This window comes from Candidozyma pseudohaemuli (genome assembly GCF_003013735.1).
Source record: "Candidozyma pseudohaemuli strain B12108 chromosome Unknown scaffold00002, whole genome shotgun sequence".
Taxonomy (NCBI): domain Eukaryota; kingdom Fungi; phylum Ascomycota; class Pichiomycetes; order Serinales; family Metschnikowiaceae; genus Candidozyma; species Candidozyma pseudohaemuli.
In genome coordinates this window covers 573966-586215 of record NW_020194436.1, presented here as the reverse complement: position 1 = coordinate 586215, position 12250 = coordinate 573966, and the positions used below count along the sequence as shown (strand labels likewise).

The 12250-nt window shown below is 47.8% G+C and overlaps 6 protein-coding genes across 6 annotated transcripts; 1 reads left to right on the top strand and 5 right to left on the bottom strand.

Annotated features, from left to right (window-relative positions):
• Positions 1–1012: 1012 nt before the first annotated feature.
• Positions 1013–1387, top strand: C7M61_001627 (sulfiredoxin; the record flags this gene model as incomplete). Its single annotated transcript, XM_024857029.1, has 1 exon — positions 1013–1387. The coding sequence occupies one exon, from the start codon at positions 1013–1015 to the stop codon at positions 1385–1387; it is 375 nt and encodes a 124-aa protein (XP_024714909.1).
• A 35-nt stretch (positions 1388–1422) lies between these two features.
• FTH1 (Fth1p) lies at positions 1423–2607 on the bottom strand (the record flags this gene model as incomplete). The annotated part of the gene is made up of 1 exon (XM_024857028.1): positions 1423–2607. The coding sequence occupies one exon, from the start codon at positions 2605–2607 to the stop codon at positions 1423–1425; it is 1185 nt and encodes a 394-aa protein (XP_024714908.1).
• A 783-nt stretch (positions 2608–3390) lies between these two features.
• Positions 3391–4542, bottom strand: CRK1 (cyclin-dependent serine/threonine protein kinase; the record flags this gene model as incomplete). The annotated part of the gene is made up of 1 exon (XM_024857027.1): positions 3391–4542. One exon carries the CDS (start codon positions 4540–4542, stop codon positions 3391–3393), a length of 1152 nt encoding a protein of 383 aa, XP_024714907.1.
• Positions 4543–4742: 200 nt separating this feature from the next.
• Positions 4743–6425, bottom strand: ITR1 (myo-inositol transporter; the record flags this gene model as incomplete). Its single annotated transcript, XM_024857026.1, has 1 exon — positions 4743–6425. The coding sequence occupies one exon, from the start codon at positions 6423–6425 to the stop codon at positions 4743–4745; it is 1683 nt and encodes a 560-aa protein (XP_024714906.1).
• A 1177-nt stretch (positions 6426–7602) lies between these two features.
• On the bottom strand, positions 7603–8460 carry CYT1 (ubiquinol--cytochrome-c reductase catalytic subunit; the record flags this gene model as incomplete). The annotated part of the gene is made up of 1 exon (XM_024857025.1): positions 7603–8460. The coding sequence occupies one exon, from the start codon at positions 8458–8460 to the stop codon at positions 7603–7605; it is 858 nt and encodes a 285-aa protein (XP_024714905.1).
• Positions 8461–9601: 1141 nt separating this feature from the next.
• CYS3 (cystathionine gamma-lyase) lies at positions 9602–10798 on the bottom strand (the record flags this gene model as incomplete). Its single annotated transcript, XM_024857024.1, has 1 exon — positions 9602–10798. The coding sequence occupies one exon, from the start codon at positions 10796–10798 to the stop codon at positions 9602–9604; it is 1197 nt and encodes a 398-aa protein (XP_024714904.1).
• Positions 10799–12250: the final 1452 nt, after the last annotated feature.

Sequence of the window (12250 nt, the reverse complement as noted above, 5' to 3'; positions counted from 1 at the left end):
CATCTTTTGTGTGGCTTTCTGGGGAATGGGTCTTTGTATGAGCTGATACACGCTAGTGCATTCTGATCAAGCAGAGACTAAATCGACTGACATGGATGATTTCCCAGAATGACTGCAGATCAATCAAGCTTTCTGAACCTCTTGACCTGATCTGAGTTCAATCTGATCTGGGTTCAATCATTTCTCTGGGTTTCGTCATTGCTCTGGGTTTCGTCATTGCTCTGGGTTTCGTTATTTGTTGATAGCTGTGAGCTCATGGCTTGCAAGTTGATGTACCACACAATGTGAGAAGCTTCGTACCAATCATCATGTCACCTAGTTGGTGATAGATAAAGGCATGAGTGTGGCATAGTCTTGAATCAGTTTTTGCTCTGTATGGAGAAGTCTAGGCCACTCTTCCTGGATACCCCAAACTAGGTTTCGAAGACATGACTGATTGCAAAAACACTTTTCACAACCTTCACAAAATGACATGAGAAACTTTTTGTTAATCTCCTGATAAGTAATCAGCTCAGTGTTCCATTCACAAGCACGAGAAGCTTAGTTGACCAATGATTGCCCCAATCAATCTGTTTGCAGCCATTCCGCTTAACGGTCACTGGCATCAAAAATATGTGAAAATATATTCAGTGAGTTACAATGTGTTTTCAGCTCTCTTTGAAAAATAAATGTTTTTTTTCGAGGCCGGTACAAAGTCTAAAAGTGAATGGCCATTCGCTTAGTCGATTGCCTACTCCGAGGCGGATTCGCAGCATTGCTTTAGGATCTTCACACCAGCAACAATGACTAGAAAAGCTCCACCTGCAATATGATTTTCTCTCGTTCGACCTTCTCTTACATTTGAGAAGTTCTTCTCATAACAATTTAGTGATGGCCTCGATTCGGGGATCTTAATAATTCGGCTCGCTTGCGCTTAGTCAGACATATAGGGCCGTCAAGTCTATAGATCAGCGCTTCTCGAAAGGCTGCCGCATATATAAAGCCGTTTTCGCACCCACCTAATCAGCAAGATATGTCGCTTCAATCATCTAACCTAAAAGAAGAATTCGTCCCATTGGACCAGATCAGAAGACCCATTCCTCCAGTGCTAGATCACCAGAAAATTGACGCCATGGTGTCTACTCTTCAGGGTAATCCAATGGCCTCAGCCACCTGCGGTATTGAAGATATCACTGCTGGAGAATTGCCCCCAATTGATGTTTTTTTAGTACGTGAACAAGGCAAGAACTACTACTTTGCATTTGGAGGCTGTCACAGGTTTCAGGCTTACGATAAGTTGAACAAGGACGGTGAGAAGGTGCCCATGGTGAAGGCCAGAATCTTACCTGCTACCAGGAAAACGCTCAAGGTCTACTTGGGTGGGTCCGTGGATGAGATGTTCGACTAATATTAATATCTATTTTTTAGAATTCATGAGTGACGTTATGCTGCTTGTAGGGGTGTCTGCGAATTGACCAGCTCTCCGCTCTGGCGGCCTTGCTGCTGCTGGGGTACCGTGAAGTAGAGTCTCTTTCTGATACGCTTTTGCTGCCACTTGACTGGGATCAAGGGCAACTTGCCGTGCTTGTCCTCGTAAAGCAAGCTCCAGAACATCAGTACCACCGCTATCCAGTACACATTGTAGCCAATAACACTGCCATAGGTTGCGGAGTTGGTCCAGCCAAAGATCGCCGTGAACAACATCCACTGCACTCCGTCCTCGGGCATTTCACCGTTACAGCAATTGACATGCCAGACGCTGTTTTTGATGTCGTACGAGCCTGGACCGTGGCCTGTCTCACTGACATCCATACCGCCGCACTTATCGATGAACAGCTGGAGCTCAAACTGCCAGATACCCTTGGAGAATAAGCCGGCAGCGACAAGATAAAGGAAACATGTGGAGACGATCAAAAACCACTGGAGGGAAAGCGTGTTACCTGATCTGTACAACACGAAACCGACGATGGTACCAATAATCATGGCCAAGATAGCCGAGTTGACTATGGATGCAACAGTGGTGTTCTCGTTGATACCGATACCGCCAACGAACACAATCGCCTCTAAGCCCTCACGCAAGGTCGTGACAAAAGGCAAGATGAACATAGCGTTACGCTCTGACCAAGAAGCCGTGTTCTTCGCAGCCTCCATCAACTGAGAGTTCCCGTTGATGATCGAGCCCAACTTGTGGTGCCATTTCTGCTGCATTCTATTGACACGAAGGATTTGAACACCCATGGCTGAAATGATCACCGAGGCCACCACGGAGAAGGTGGCTTCCCAGTAGTGCTCAGTACCAGACCATAAGTCAGCACCAATGGTGTAGAAGGCCACCAAGATAACGGCACCAACTACCAAGCATCCCAAAAAGCCACAAAGACCTCCGACCCAGATCTGCCATCTGAGGCTGCGGACGAGCTTTTCATTGAGCGCAAGCCTTTCGTTCAGTGAAGAGCAATTTTCACTTTCCTCTTCGGTGTGATTGTCTTGCAGTTCCTTGGAATCTTGCAGGAGACTCTTATTGACAAACGCCAAAAGCACCGAGATGATGATCGCCAGCTCGATCGTCTCACGAAGCACGATAAAGAAGACTTGCACGGAGAAGTAGTCTTCTAGAGCGACCGCCATGTTGGATAATGAGGAAGGATAATTTTGGCGCTGGCACTGAATATATAGGTCTCGCAGCCGGTCGTTCAGATCTGCGGGCCGTAAGAACCGGGGCTCGGAGGACGGCACACAGGGTGTCTGTGCGCGCTTGTAGGGAGGATTTACCCTCGAATATCGGTCAGGGCTACTGCAGGCAAGGACCCGTTTGGCTCGTTCCGCGTCATGGTCGCAGCTCCCATCCCCTAGTTATCTATTCTATCAGTGGGCTGTGAATACGCTGGGAGGGTAATTTTTGAAGACTTTGATGGCTTTTGGCGATGTTTAACTTTTGTGTTTTCGGTGTGCCTAAAAACACGAATTTTGCTCTTCATTCCGTCGGACATCCGCGTCCGTCTGTAGGCCTATATAGCGTTCACGACAATAGAGAAACTCGGACACCATTACATGACTCCATCTACTTGATCTAGCCCGTTTTAGACCTTCGGAGGACCGAGAGTCTATAAAAAATCCAAATCAACTTTATATGTGTCTCTGTAAAATGTCTATTTGTCTTGAAAGTTCGGGTCATCAGATGCTACACTGACCTATGCGGTATGCACGATGTCACCCAGGCACTGTGAAATGGAGGGGCCGTATCGACACCTCCTTTACATTGTATATTTATTATCTTTCATTGACTACCAAGTCAATTCGTGATTCCAAACGTAACTTTAAATGTTATTTCGGGGTCTTTTAGTTGAATGATTAATCACTGCAAAAGGCCCAGACCAGCGTATCTTTAGATTAGCAGCCATGGTAGCTAGCTTAATACCTTGGCTTAACAGGCTTTGTACGAATGCCAGTAATTCCAGGCCTCGTCAGCCGGCTCACGTAAGTGTCTGGTTTTGGTTTCTTTTCCTGTGGCTCCAATTCGGGGCCCTCTGTCCGCTGTCTCTTGAACCGTTCTCTATCTATCTCATGACTCTCTTCAAAAGCTGGCATTTTCTCAGGCGTTAATGGCTTGGGGTCAGCCTCAAAGTATTCGTGGTCCAAGGCGTCCTGAGCGTTCCAGCGCTTTTCAGGATCCAATGTAAGAAATTTGTCAAGAAGCAGAACTCCAACCTCACCCATCAATGGCACGAAACGCTGCTCCAAAGACCGCTTGCACGTAAGCCCAATATTAAGGTCTTGCTTGTTAGGAAGTTGTGATGCAGAAGCCCAGTTCTCGCGAGATGGTGGGCCAACCATGTCGAATATAAGTTGCGCCTGATTGGAATCAGAAGACCCAACCAATATAGGTTTCTTGGTGAAAAGCTCCCCAAACACACACCCAACTCCCCACATGTCCACGGCGGTTCCGTATTTGCGTTCTCCTAAGAGCAACTCGGGTGACCTATACCATCTAGTCACTACCAATGCTGTGTATGCTCTCTCGCCTCCGCCTGGTCCTAATCCCTTAATAGGGGTCTTACCATGATATATTCTGGCAAGCCCAAAATCTGCTATTTTCACCACCCCGTGCGGATCTATCAAAATGTTGGCGGCCTTGATGTCTCGATGAAGGTAGTGCTGTTGGTGAATATAGTCAACTCCACGAAGAAGCTGTTGCATGATACATTTCACCATGGCCTCTGTAAGCTTGATTTGTGGGTTTTCCAAGAGTCCCACTAAGTCCAAAGACATGTACGGCGATATTGTGTAGAAACACCCTCTCTGACGCACAGCATCCTCTGGAGTACTGGCTTTTACCTCTTCATAGATCATGCCTGTGATCTTAAGAACATTCTTATGACTTAGACTCTTGAGAATGGTGATCTCTCTCATTGCTGTGATGGGGAAGCCTTCTTTGGCCGAGTGATTTATTAATTGTTTCAATGCAACCAACTCTCTTGTTCTTTTATTCTTCGCCTTTTGCACAACACCAAAGGTACCCTGACCAATCTTTTTTATAATGTCAAACTCGGCGATTTTGGACATGGTTTCAAACTTATTATACGGCTGCCGTGGCCGCTTCTGACGAACAATTCCCATGATGTCTCTATAACTGATTGTGTCGAGATGCGATGATAGTGTTTTAAGTGCGCGCACTATACAAACGTTGGTCGATTAATATATATATGCTTTCCTCATAAAATGAAGTGAATAGATGCTATTGATTAATTTTCGTAACTGTTTCGTTATACCTCTGTACTCTCCGAATCCTGGGCGAGTCTCGCAAGCTTTTTTCTTTCCTTGGACAATTTTCTTGCAGCTCTCACATTGAAACCACCTTCGAGAAGCTTGGTGGTGTCCTCCAACTTCAAACCAGCAACCTCTGGAAGTAAGAAGAAGACAAAGATGAAGGAGACAAAACACAAAGCCGCGAAGAAGGCAAATGTTCCGGGTGGCGTGATTCTTTCAAGCATCGTCAAGAAAGTAGATGCAATCACCAAGGAGCCGGCCCAATTGGTAGCTGCAGCGTACATGCCTCCCACTGATCTCACATTCACATCCGAGAAAAGCTCGACACCAGTCCAGGCACTGTTACCGATACCAATGGCGTACGAAGCCACGTAGAATACCATACCCAAAATGATGACAATTCCCCAGCCTGTGATGCCGGTGGTTTCAACAACCACCTCTTCGTTATCACCAAACTTGACTCCCAAGAAATGGAATGCAATAGCGCAAAGCACAAGAGCAGCACACATGCCGGGAATGGCAAAAAGGAGAATACGACGACGGCCGACAAAGTCAATGATACATAGAGCAATGAGTGTAAACACGAAGTTAGTGGCTGCAATGATGATAGACACGGCTGTAGCATTCTCGAAACCAATGGTTTTGAAAATGGTAGCACTGAAATACATCAAGGAGTTGAAACCAGTGAATTGCTGAATACCCTGTAAACCACACGCCAAGATAAGCGCACGGAAGTTGGCTGGCTTCGAGTGAATGACTTTGATGGAGTTCCAGATTTGCGAGATGGGGCCACCTGGGACGGTAGAGTTGGAGTGAATCATGTCATCCAAAATAGCATCAATGTGAGCTTCGGATGAATCGCTGTGAGTCTTCTTCAAGACCTCTCTTGCTCTTTCGTAGTTTCCGTTGATGACGTAGTATCTAGGGGTGTCTGGCAAGAACAAAAAGAGTGCCAGCTGGATGACAGCTGGTGGCATGCACAAACCCACAGACACTCTCCAACCACCGTTAACGTCAGTCAAGCCCCAGTTGATGAAGTATGCCACTAACTGACCGCCTGTAATAAAAATACAGTTTGTAACGATCAAACGACCTCTATACTTGGAAGGTGCCAACTCACTCAACATAAGTGGTGCTATAAGGGAAGCAATACCGACACCAAGTCCCAAGACAAATCTACCAGCAATCATGGTCCAGACGTGTCTGGCCACGAGCTGGATGACGGTGCCCACGACGAAGATAACATTTGAGCCCATGAGCACACGCTTTCTACCCACCAAGTTGGCGCCCACACCACCCAAGATAGCGCCGATCAAAGCACCCAAGGAGGTGGCCGATGTGATAAGTTCTTTTTCCTGCGAGTTCAAGATCTTGTTTGACAAGTCGGTACCCACATTAACCAAAGCAGCTGAGATGTAACCTGTGTCGTAACCGAACATGAAACCTGAGATGGACGAGGCCAACGTCAAGATCATGACAAGCTTGGTGGGGTGTTCTCCCTTTGTGGAGTCACCATTTGCCCTTGCTCCTGCTGTGTTGGCTGATGCCATCAGCATCGAGGTGGAGTCCTCCTGAGAGGTGAACTTGATGACATTGGCGCCATCTTTGCGATGTGTCAGTTCTCGTAGTAAGTTTTCCAGAGAGTTCTCTGTGGAATGTGTGGCTGACCTGGCGTCCATGGCAATAAAGTTGTTGGGAAAAAACGAGGAAAAAGGACTGCTTTTAAAGTGGAGAGGAGCCGTGCATGAATTCGGCGAGTACAGGCGCGACAAAATAGGAGAAAAAACACCGCTCGGCGAAATCTAAGCAACTTCTCGGCGAATGCCTTAGAATGTGCAGGTTAACAAACGCCCAAACTCACGATCAAGAGCAAGGAGGGATCAAAAATTAAACTTTTTTGAGATGTTTGACTTGCTGGTTTTCAGGCAGAGTATTCATCAATCTCGTTTTATGCTTTCAAGGACACACAGAACGCATGTGATGGGAAGATATAGGATAGGTTGGATTGTCGAAAACGGATGGCTGCGAAAGACAAGAATCTGGGACATTGTCCTGTTCGGCGAGATTTTGAAGGTATTGTGAAAGTAGCCAAGACGAACATGATTTTTTTGAAATCATCGAAAGATTCTTCGCTAGAGCCGCGGATGTCATTCTTCGTAGACCTTTGTAGTTCACATTCAAGATCATATCTCAAAGTTGGACAGGGTCTAGGTGGCTGAGATGAGATCTCGCCGGACTTGAGGTAGTGATGCAGTCACCGTTATGCAATATGGCCGCAAATCAGTTTGAGACTTTGCCCTAGCGTTTTTATTACCCCATTGCATTACACCGTTGATGCATGTAAGATTGCAATGAATTATACCCTGAAGATCTTTTAGATTAAAAGCGTGCCCAATGTACTGATCAGCATGTTGAATCGATGGCTTAGATCACAACGGTTTTTTTTTTGCTTAGCTTCGAGTTGTACGTCGAAGTAACTTATCTACTTTAGAATAACTTCAGACCACATGATGCAAAATAGGTCCACCATTACGGCATAACTGATAACTTAATCGAATGCTTTTGTTAAAATAAATCAAATTCGACTCGACAAGCCAATTAAGTTGGGCGCTACCGTCGTGGAACACGAATGATAAAAGTGCTTTAGGGTGCAATTAATTTAAATAGCTTGCCTCGCTACCTTAAACACCCGGGTCAGCTGGAAGCGCCCTTCTCTACTCGATCGAACCCCTTGGGACTCTCAGTCTACATCGTCGTTTCAATGTGTGTCTAGTCTACTTTTTACATGCTCAAGGACTTGCTTAAAGAGACACCCTCAGCCAGGGCGGATCGTCAGCATTAGAAGTCGCTTTTGATTTAGCGCCTCTTTGGTGGGTTGAAAGTGATCTTTCTGTTCTTGATTGGCTGCCACTTGAACTTCTTGACCCAGACAGACAACAAGTAGAGAGAAGAGGTGATGATGAGTGCTTTGAGACCCCATCTCTTTCTGTCGTCATGCTCAGGCTCAGAAGCCCAGTTCAAGAAATGAGAAACGTCCTTGGCCATCTGCGAGGTGGTGGCAGGAGTGCCGTCCTCGTACTCAACCAAGTCGTCGAACAACACTCTACCCATGGCAATAGCACCACCTGGGAAGTATGGGTTGTAGTTAGATCCTGGAGGCAAGGTGACACCAGCTGGTGGCTCCTCTGGGTAACCAGTCAAAAGGGAGAAGATGTAGTCGGCACCACCGTGTCTAGCCTTGACAATCAAGGACAAGTCAGGAGGCAAAGCACCCTGGTTAGCGGCTCTGGCGGCTTGCTCATTCTCGTATGGGCCTTGAAGGTAGTCGGCCAACTTACCGATTCTCTTTCTGGGCTTACCCTCATCATCGGGCTCGTCGTCGTATTCGAGCTCCTCGGCCATGGCCTTGGCCTCAGAGGTGGCATGGGAGACACCAACCAAGTTTCTCCAGGCAATTCTGTCCAAAGAGTGGCAGGCAGCGCAAACCTCTCTGTAGACCTGGAAACCTCTTCTGATGGAGGCGTGGTCGAATGTGGAGAACATACCGTTCGAGGGCCACTCGAAGGCAGGAGCATGGAGACCGTGCTCAGCAGCGGTCATGGCAGAGGCGGTCATGGAGTCCTGGTAAAGGATGTACGAGGCTCCAAGACCGGCACCAGCCACAGTCAGCATCACAACCTTGTTGGATGCAACTCTTGATGCCGTTCTGAACATGCTGGATGAATATGTGCAAAAATTAATGGGGGTTGTTGAAGGCTTTAGTGAGTGTGTTCTTGCTCGAGATCAATAGATGTTCTGAGCTTGGGATGGACCACACGGAAGCTGGGTTCTAGACTTGTGAAAAGCGCAGGGTAGCGATATAACGAGTCCACACAAAACCGAAAGAAGGTGAATTGGGGATTGAAGACCGTGCGTTTGGTGGTATCGGTGGGTTATTTTTTTTTTTTTCAACTATTGAGCACTGAGGAAATAGTGTAAAAGAAAGTCCCGCGATTGGCCAGAGCAATTTGATATATGCACGACACACCTAACTGGCTGTGCGAGCTAATCCTAAGCCTCTCAGGCCACACGTATCAAAGGATGTATATTGTATAGAAGGTACGGTGTCAGAGGGAACTTGTGTCAAAGCTAGAGATGATACAAGGCGTTCTAGAGGGTTTTACTATATGGTCACGTGGTTTCCAGCTACCATTGGAAGCCCCAGAATCCGTTCCTCACAAGCTTTTTTCACATTGAATATAAAATCACTCAATCTGTCAGATGCCATATATTTCGTAGAATTGGTGGTGTTCTTCTGACACTTCTGTGCGTCGCGTGGTTGCAAAATGAGCTCTTCTCCAATCAGGACAAGCTGATTAGTGTAGCCGGGTGAACCGAGGATGCCGCCTGAAAAATCATCCTAATTGAACGAATTTGCGATTAGATTTGGGTTTTGAAGATAAATTGTTATCTTTCCGGTATTCACGGCATTGTAGTCGCTGTGCTTATGATCGGCCTGTTCAGATCCGCGCCCAATGAGCACCAAGAAATGGTCTGAGGATTGCTCTACAAGCTGGAAGGGGTTTTAATGGTTCTGATTGTTTGGCAGTATTCACTTTTTCATCTTATACGCTTTTCTGTGTTTCTAAACGACATTTAGCAGCCATTCCCGTAGTACCAGATGCATGTCTCACCATGGACTACCATTGGCTACACTCCATCCACGGAACCTCACTTGTAGACCTACGTCACCCATTGACCCGTAGAAATAGCTCTAACTTGCATAAGTCGAGTTTACCTCACGATTCACAAAAAGGTCACTACGCTTCATGTCCATCCTAATTTATTAACGGCCGCATTGGCAAAAGTCTATACATTAAGCCTTGATCTTGGCCAAGGCCTGCTCAATGTCGGCCAACAAGTCATCGGTCTCCTCGATACCAACGGAAACTCTAATCAAATCGTCAAAGACACCAGCCTTCTCTCTCTCGGCCTGAGGAATACCACCGTGGGTCATGATAGCAGGGACCTCAATCAAGGACTCGATACCACCGAGGGACTCAGCCAAAGTGAAGAGCTTGGTGGAAGAGGTGAAGACAGAGGCAGCCTTGGCACCACCGGCGATTCTGAAAGAAATCATACCACCTCCAAGACCGTCACGGTGCTGCTGGAGAACAACAGAGTGTCTGGCGTGAGACTTGAGACCAGGGTAGTTGACAGCAATGACGGACTCGTGCTGGGACAAGTACTCGGCAATCTTCTGGGCGGTGAAAGCAGCCTGTCTGACTCTCAAGTGCAAGGTCTTGAGACCTCTGTGGGCCAACCAGGAGTCGAATGGAGAAGGCACAGAGCCAATGGCGTTCTGCAAGAAACGGTACTTCTCGTGCAACTCGTCGTTGTTGGTGGCCAAGACACCGCCAACCACGTCGGAGTGACCGTTGATGTACTTGGTGATGGAGTGGACAACAACGTCAGCACCGTGCACCAATGGGTTGGAAACGTATGGGGACAAGAAGGTGTTGTCGACGACCAAGATGGCGTTCTTGTTGTACTTCTTGTTGTGCTCCTTGACAATATCGGAGACAGCCGAGATGTCGGTCACAGACAAGGTAGGGTTGGATGGAGTCTCGAGCCACACAAGCTGAGTGCTCTCACGGAGAGAGGCCTCCAAGTCCTTTTGCAAATCGTGAACAAACTCAATGTCAAGGCCGTGGGTGTTGGCGACCTTGGTGAAGTAACGGTGAGTACCACCATACACATCACCACCGGAAACAACGTGGGAGCCAATAGGCAAGGACTGGAGGATCAAGGCAGTAGTGGCAGATCCGGAAGCAATGGCAACGGCATGCTTGGCCTTCTCCAAGGAAGCAATGGCAGCCTCGAAGTTGTCTCTGTTTGGGTTACCAGATCTGGAGTAGTCGTAGATACCAATGGGCTTAGAAGGCTCCAGCTGAGCGAAAGTGGTACTGAGGGAGATGGGCTCGATGACAGCTCCCGTGTTTGGGTCGATAGGGGCACCAGCGTGGATGGCTCTGGTGCCGAAGCCGTAGTTAGTGTTGGAGTCGACGGTCATTGTGTAGTATGTGATGAAGTAGTAAGTAGTTGGATTTGTCAGAGAATAAGTAGCGCCACGGTTTTTTCGCCGGAAGTTTCTTTTTGCCTTGTGGTACTGCAGGCAACCTCGATGCCCAGAGCGAGCCACAGTAAAGGCAAGCCGGAGCGGAGCTGGTGAGGGTATATGACACGGACTGCGAGGTCGAAAATGGCGATCGAACCGGGTTTGGTGGGTCGAATGTTGTTAAACTTTGCAATGGGGAGCAAATTCTTCGATTTTATGCTAATCACGTGACTTGTCAGATGATGGCATCTCTTCCCGGTTTCCGCTTTTGAGGACCGTGTCGCCATCAATGGGAGATTCGAAGTAGTAAAACGAAATCCATAGGGTGCCACCTTCCTCAAAACGAGACAATTCGTTTGCAAAGCTGTCAAAGCACCTGGAAACCCTTACACGTACGATCTAACGCATCGCTGCAAAAGCCGCGCGCTCGGAGTTTTGCAATGGTTCCGAGTCTGGTATCAAGGGGAAACTTCTGACCCTGTATTTTGAAATTGAGGTCCACAAAATACAACCAGTCACGATGAATTCTCGTCACACAGTGTTAATCTCCTGACAAGGGCCCAAGATCAAGCTACACCCCGATGTTACTTTAGGCTTTGTGGCAATTTCACGAAACAATACCACACCATACACTTCCATGCCAATGGCCCCGCAAGCCAATCCATCAACCCCTTGGATCACCAACATTGTCAGGATTGCCCAGACTGCCGAGCTCTGGAGAAGTCGGCCACCACATTCCTCGTTTCATATCCCTATTTGCATGGGTCTCGCCTCCTGGCTAGCCCAGTACCAAGCCTAGGTCGTCAATTCTGCCGGCGCAGTTAGTGTCAGTTCCATGCGTTGGAGCAACTGCCTTGGGGTCATCAGGTGTCACAGAGTCAAAAGTCCTCGTCACTGAAGTTTAGTAAAGGCTGCGTTGCAAGCGCACTAACCCATGTGAAGCGGAAGACCGATACACTTACACGTGCTGTGTGCGGACGGTCAAGCCCAGTGTTTGCCAAGGAAGGCAGGCTATGGCAGGCGGAGCACACAGCCAGATTGGAGTCTGGGGCCGTGGCAGTAAGTGGCCATCAACTAAGCATTTTCTCGATACGAGAGCAGGCTCAGGCCGGAAACGTCAATTTCTCCGTCTGTGAGAAATAGCCGCCCTGCGATAAGAGGGTGATCTCAAAAGGCAAGGTGTTTGAGGCGGCCGATGAGCATTGGAAAGCGAGCTGAGACGAGGGTGGCTTGGTGAAAAAGAAGCGCAGTCGATGATCATCGAAGGCGAGGGTTTAAGGTTGTGGGTGAATGACGGAGGCGCTTTCCGATACCCAGGGGGCCATCGTGGGAGGGAAGTACCTTAATGGTGCGTCAGCAGAACACAAAACTGAAAATCCCCCAAATTTGCTGAATCCGTGGAGGCTT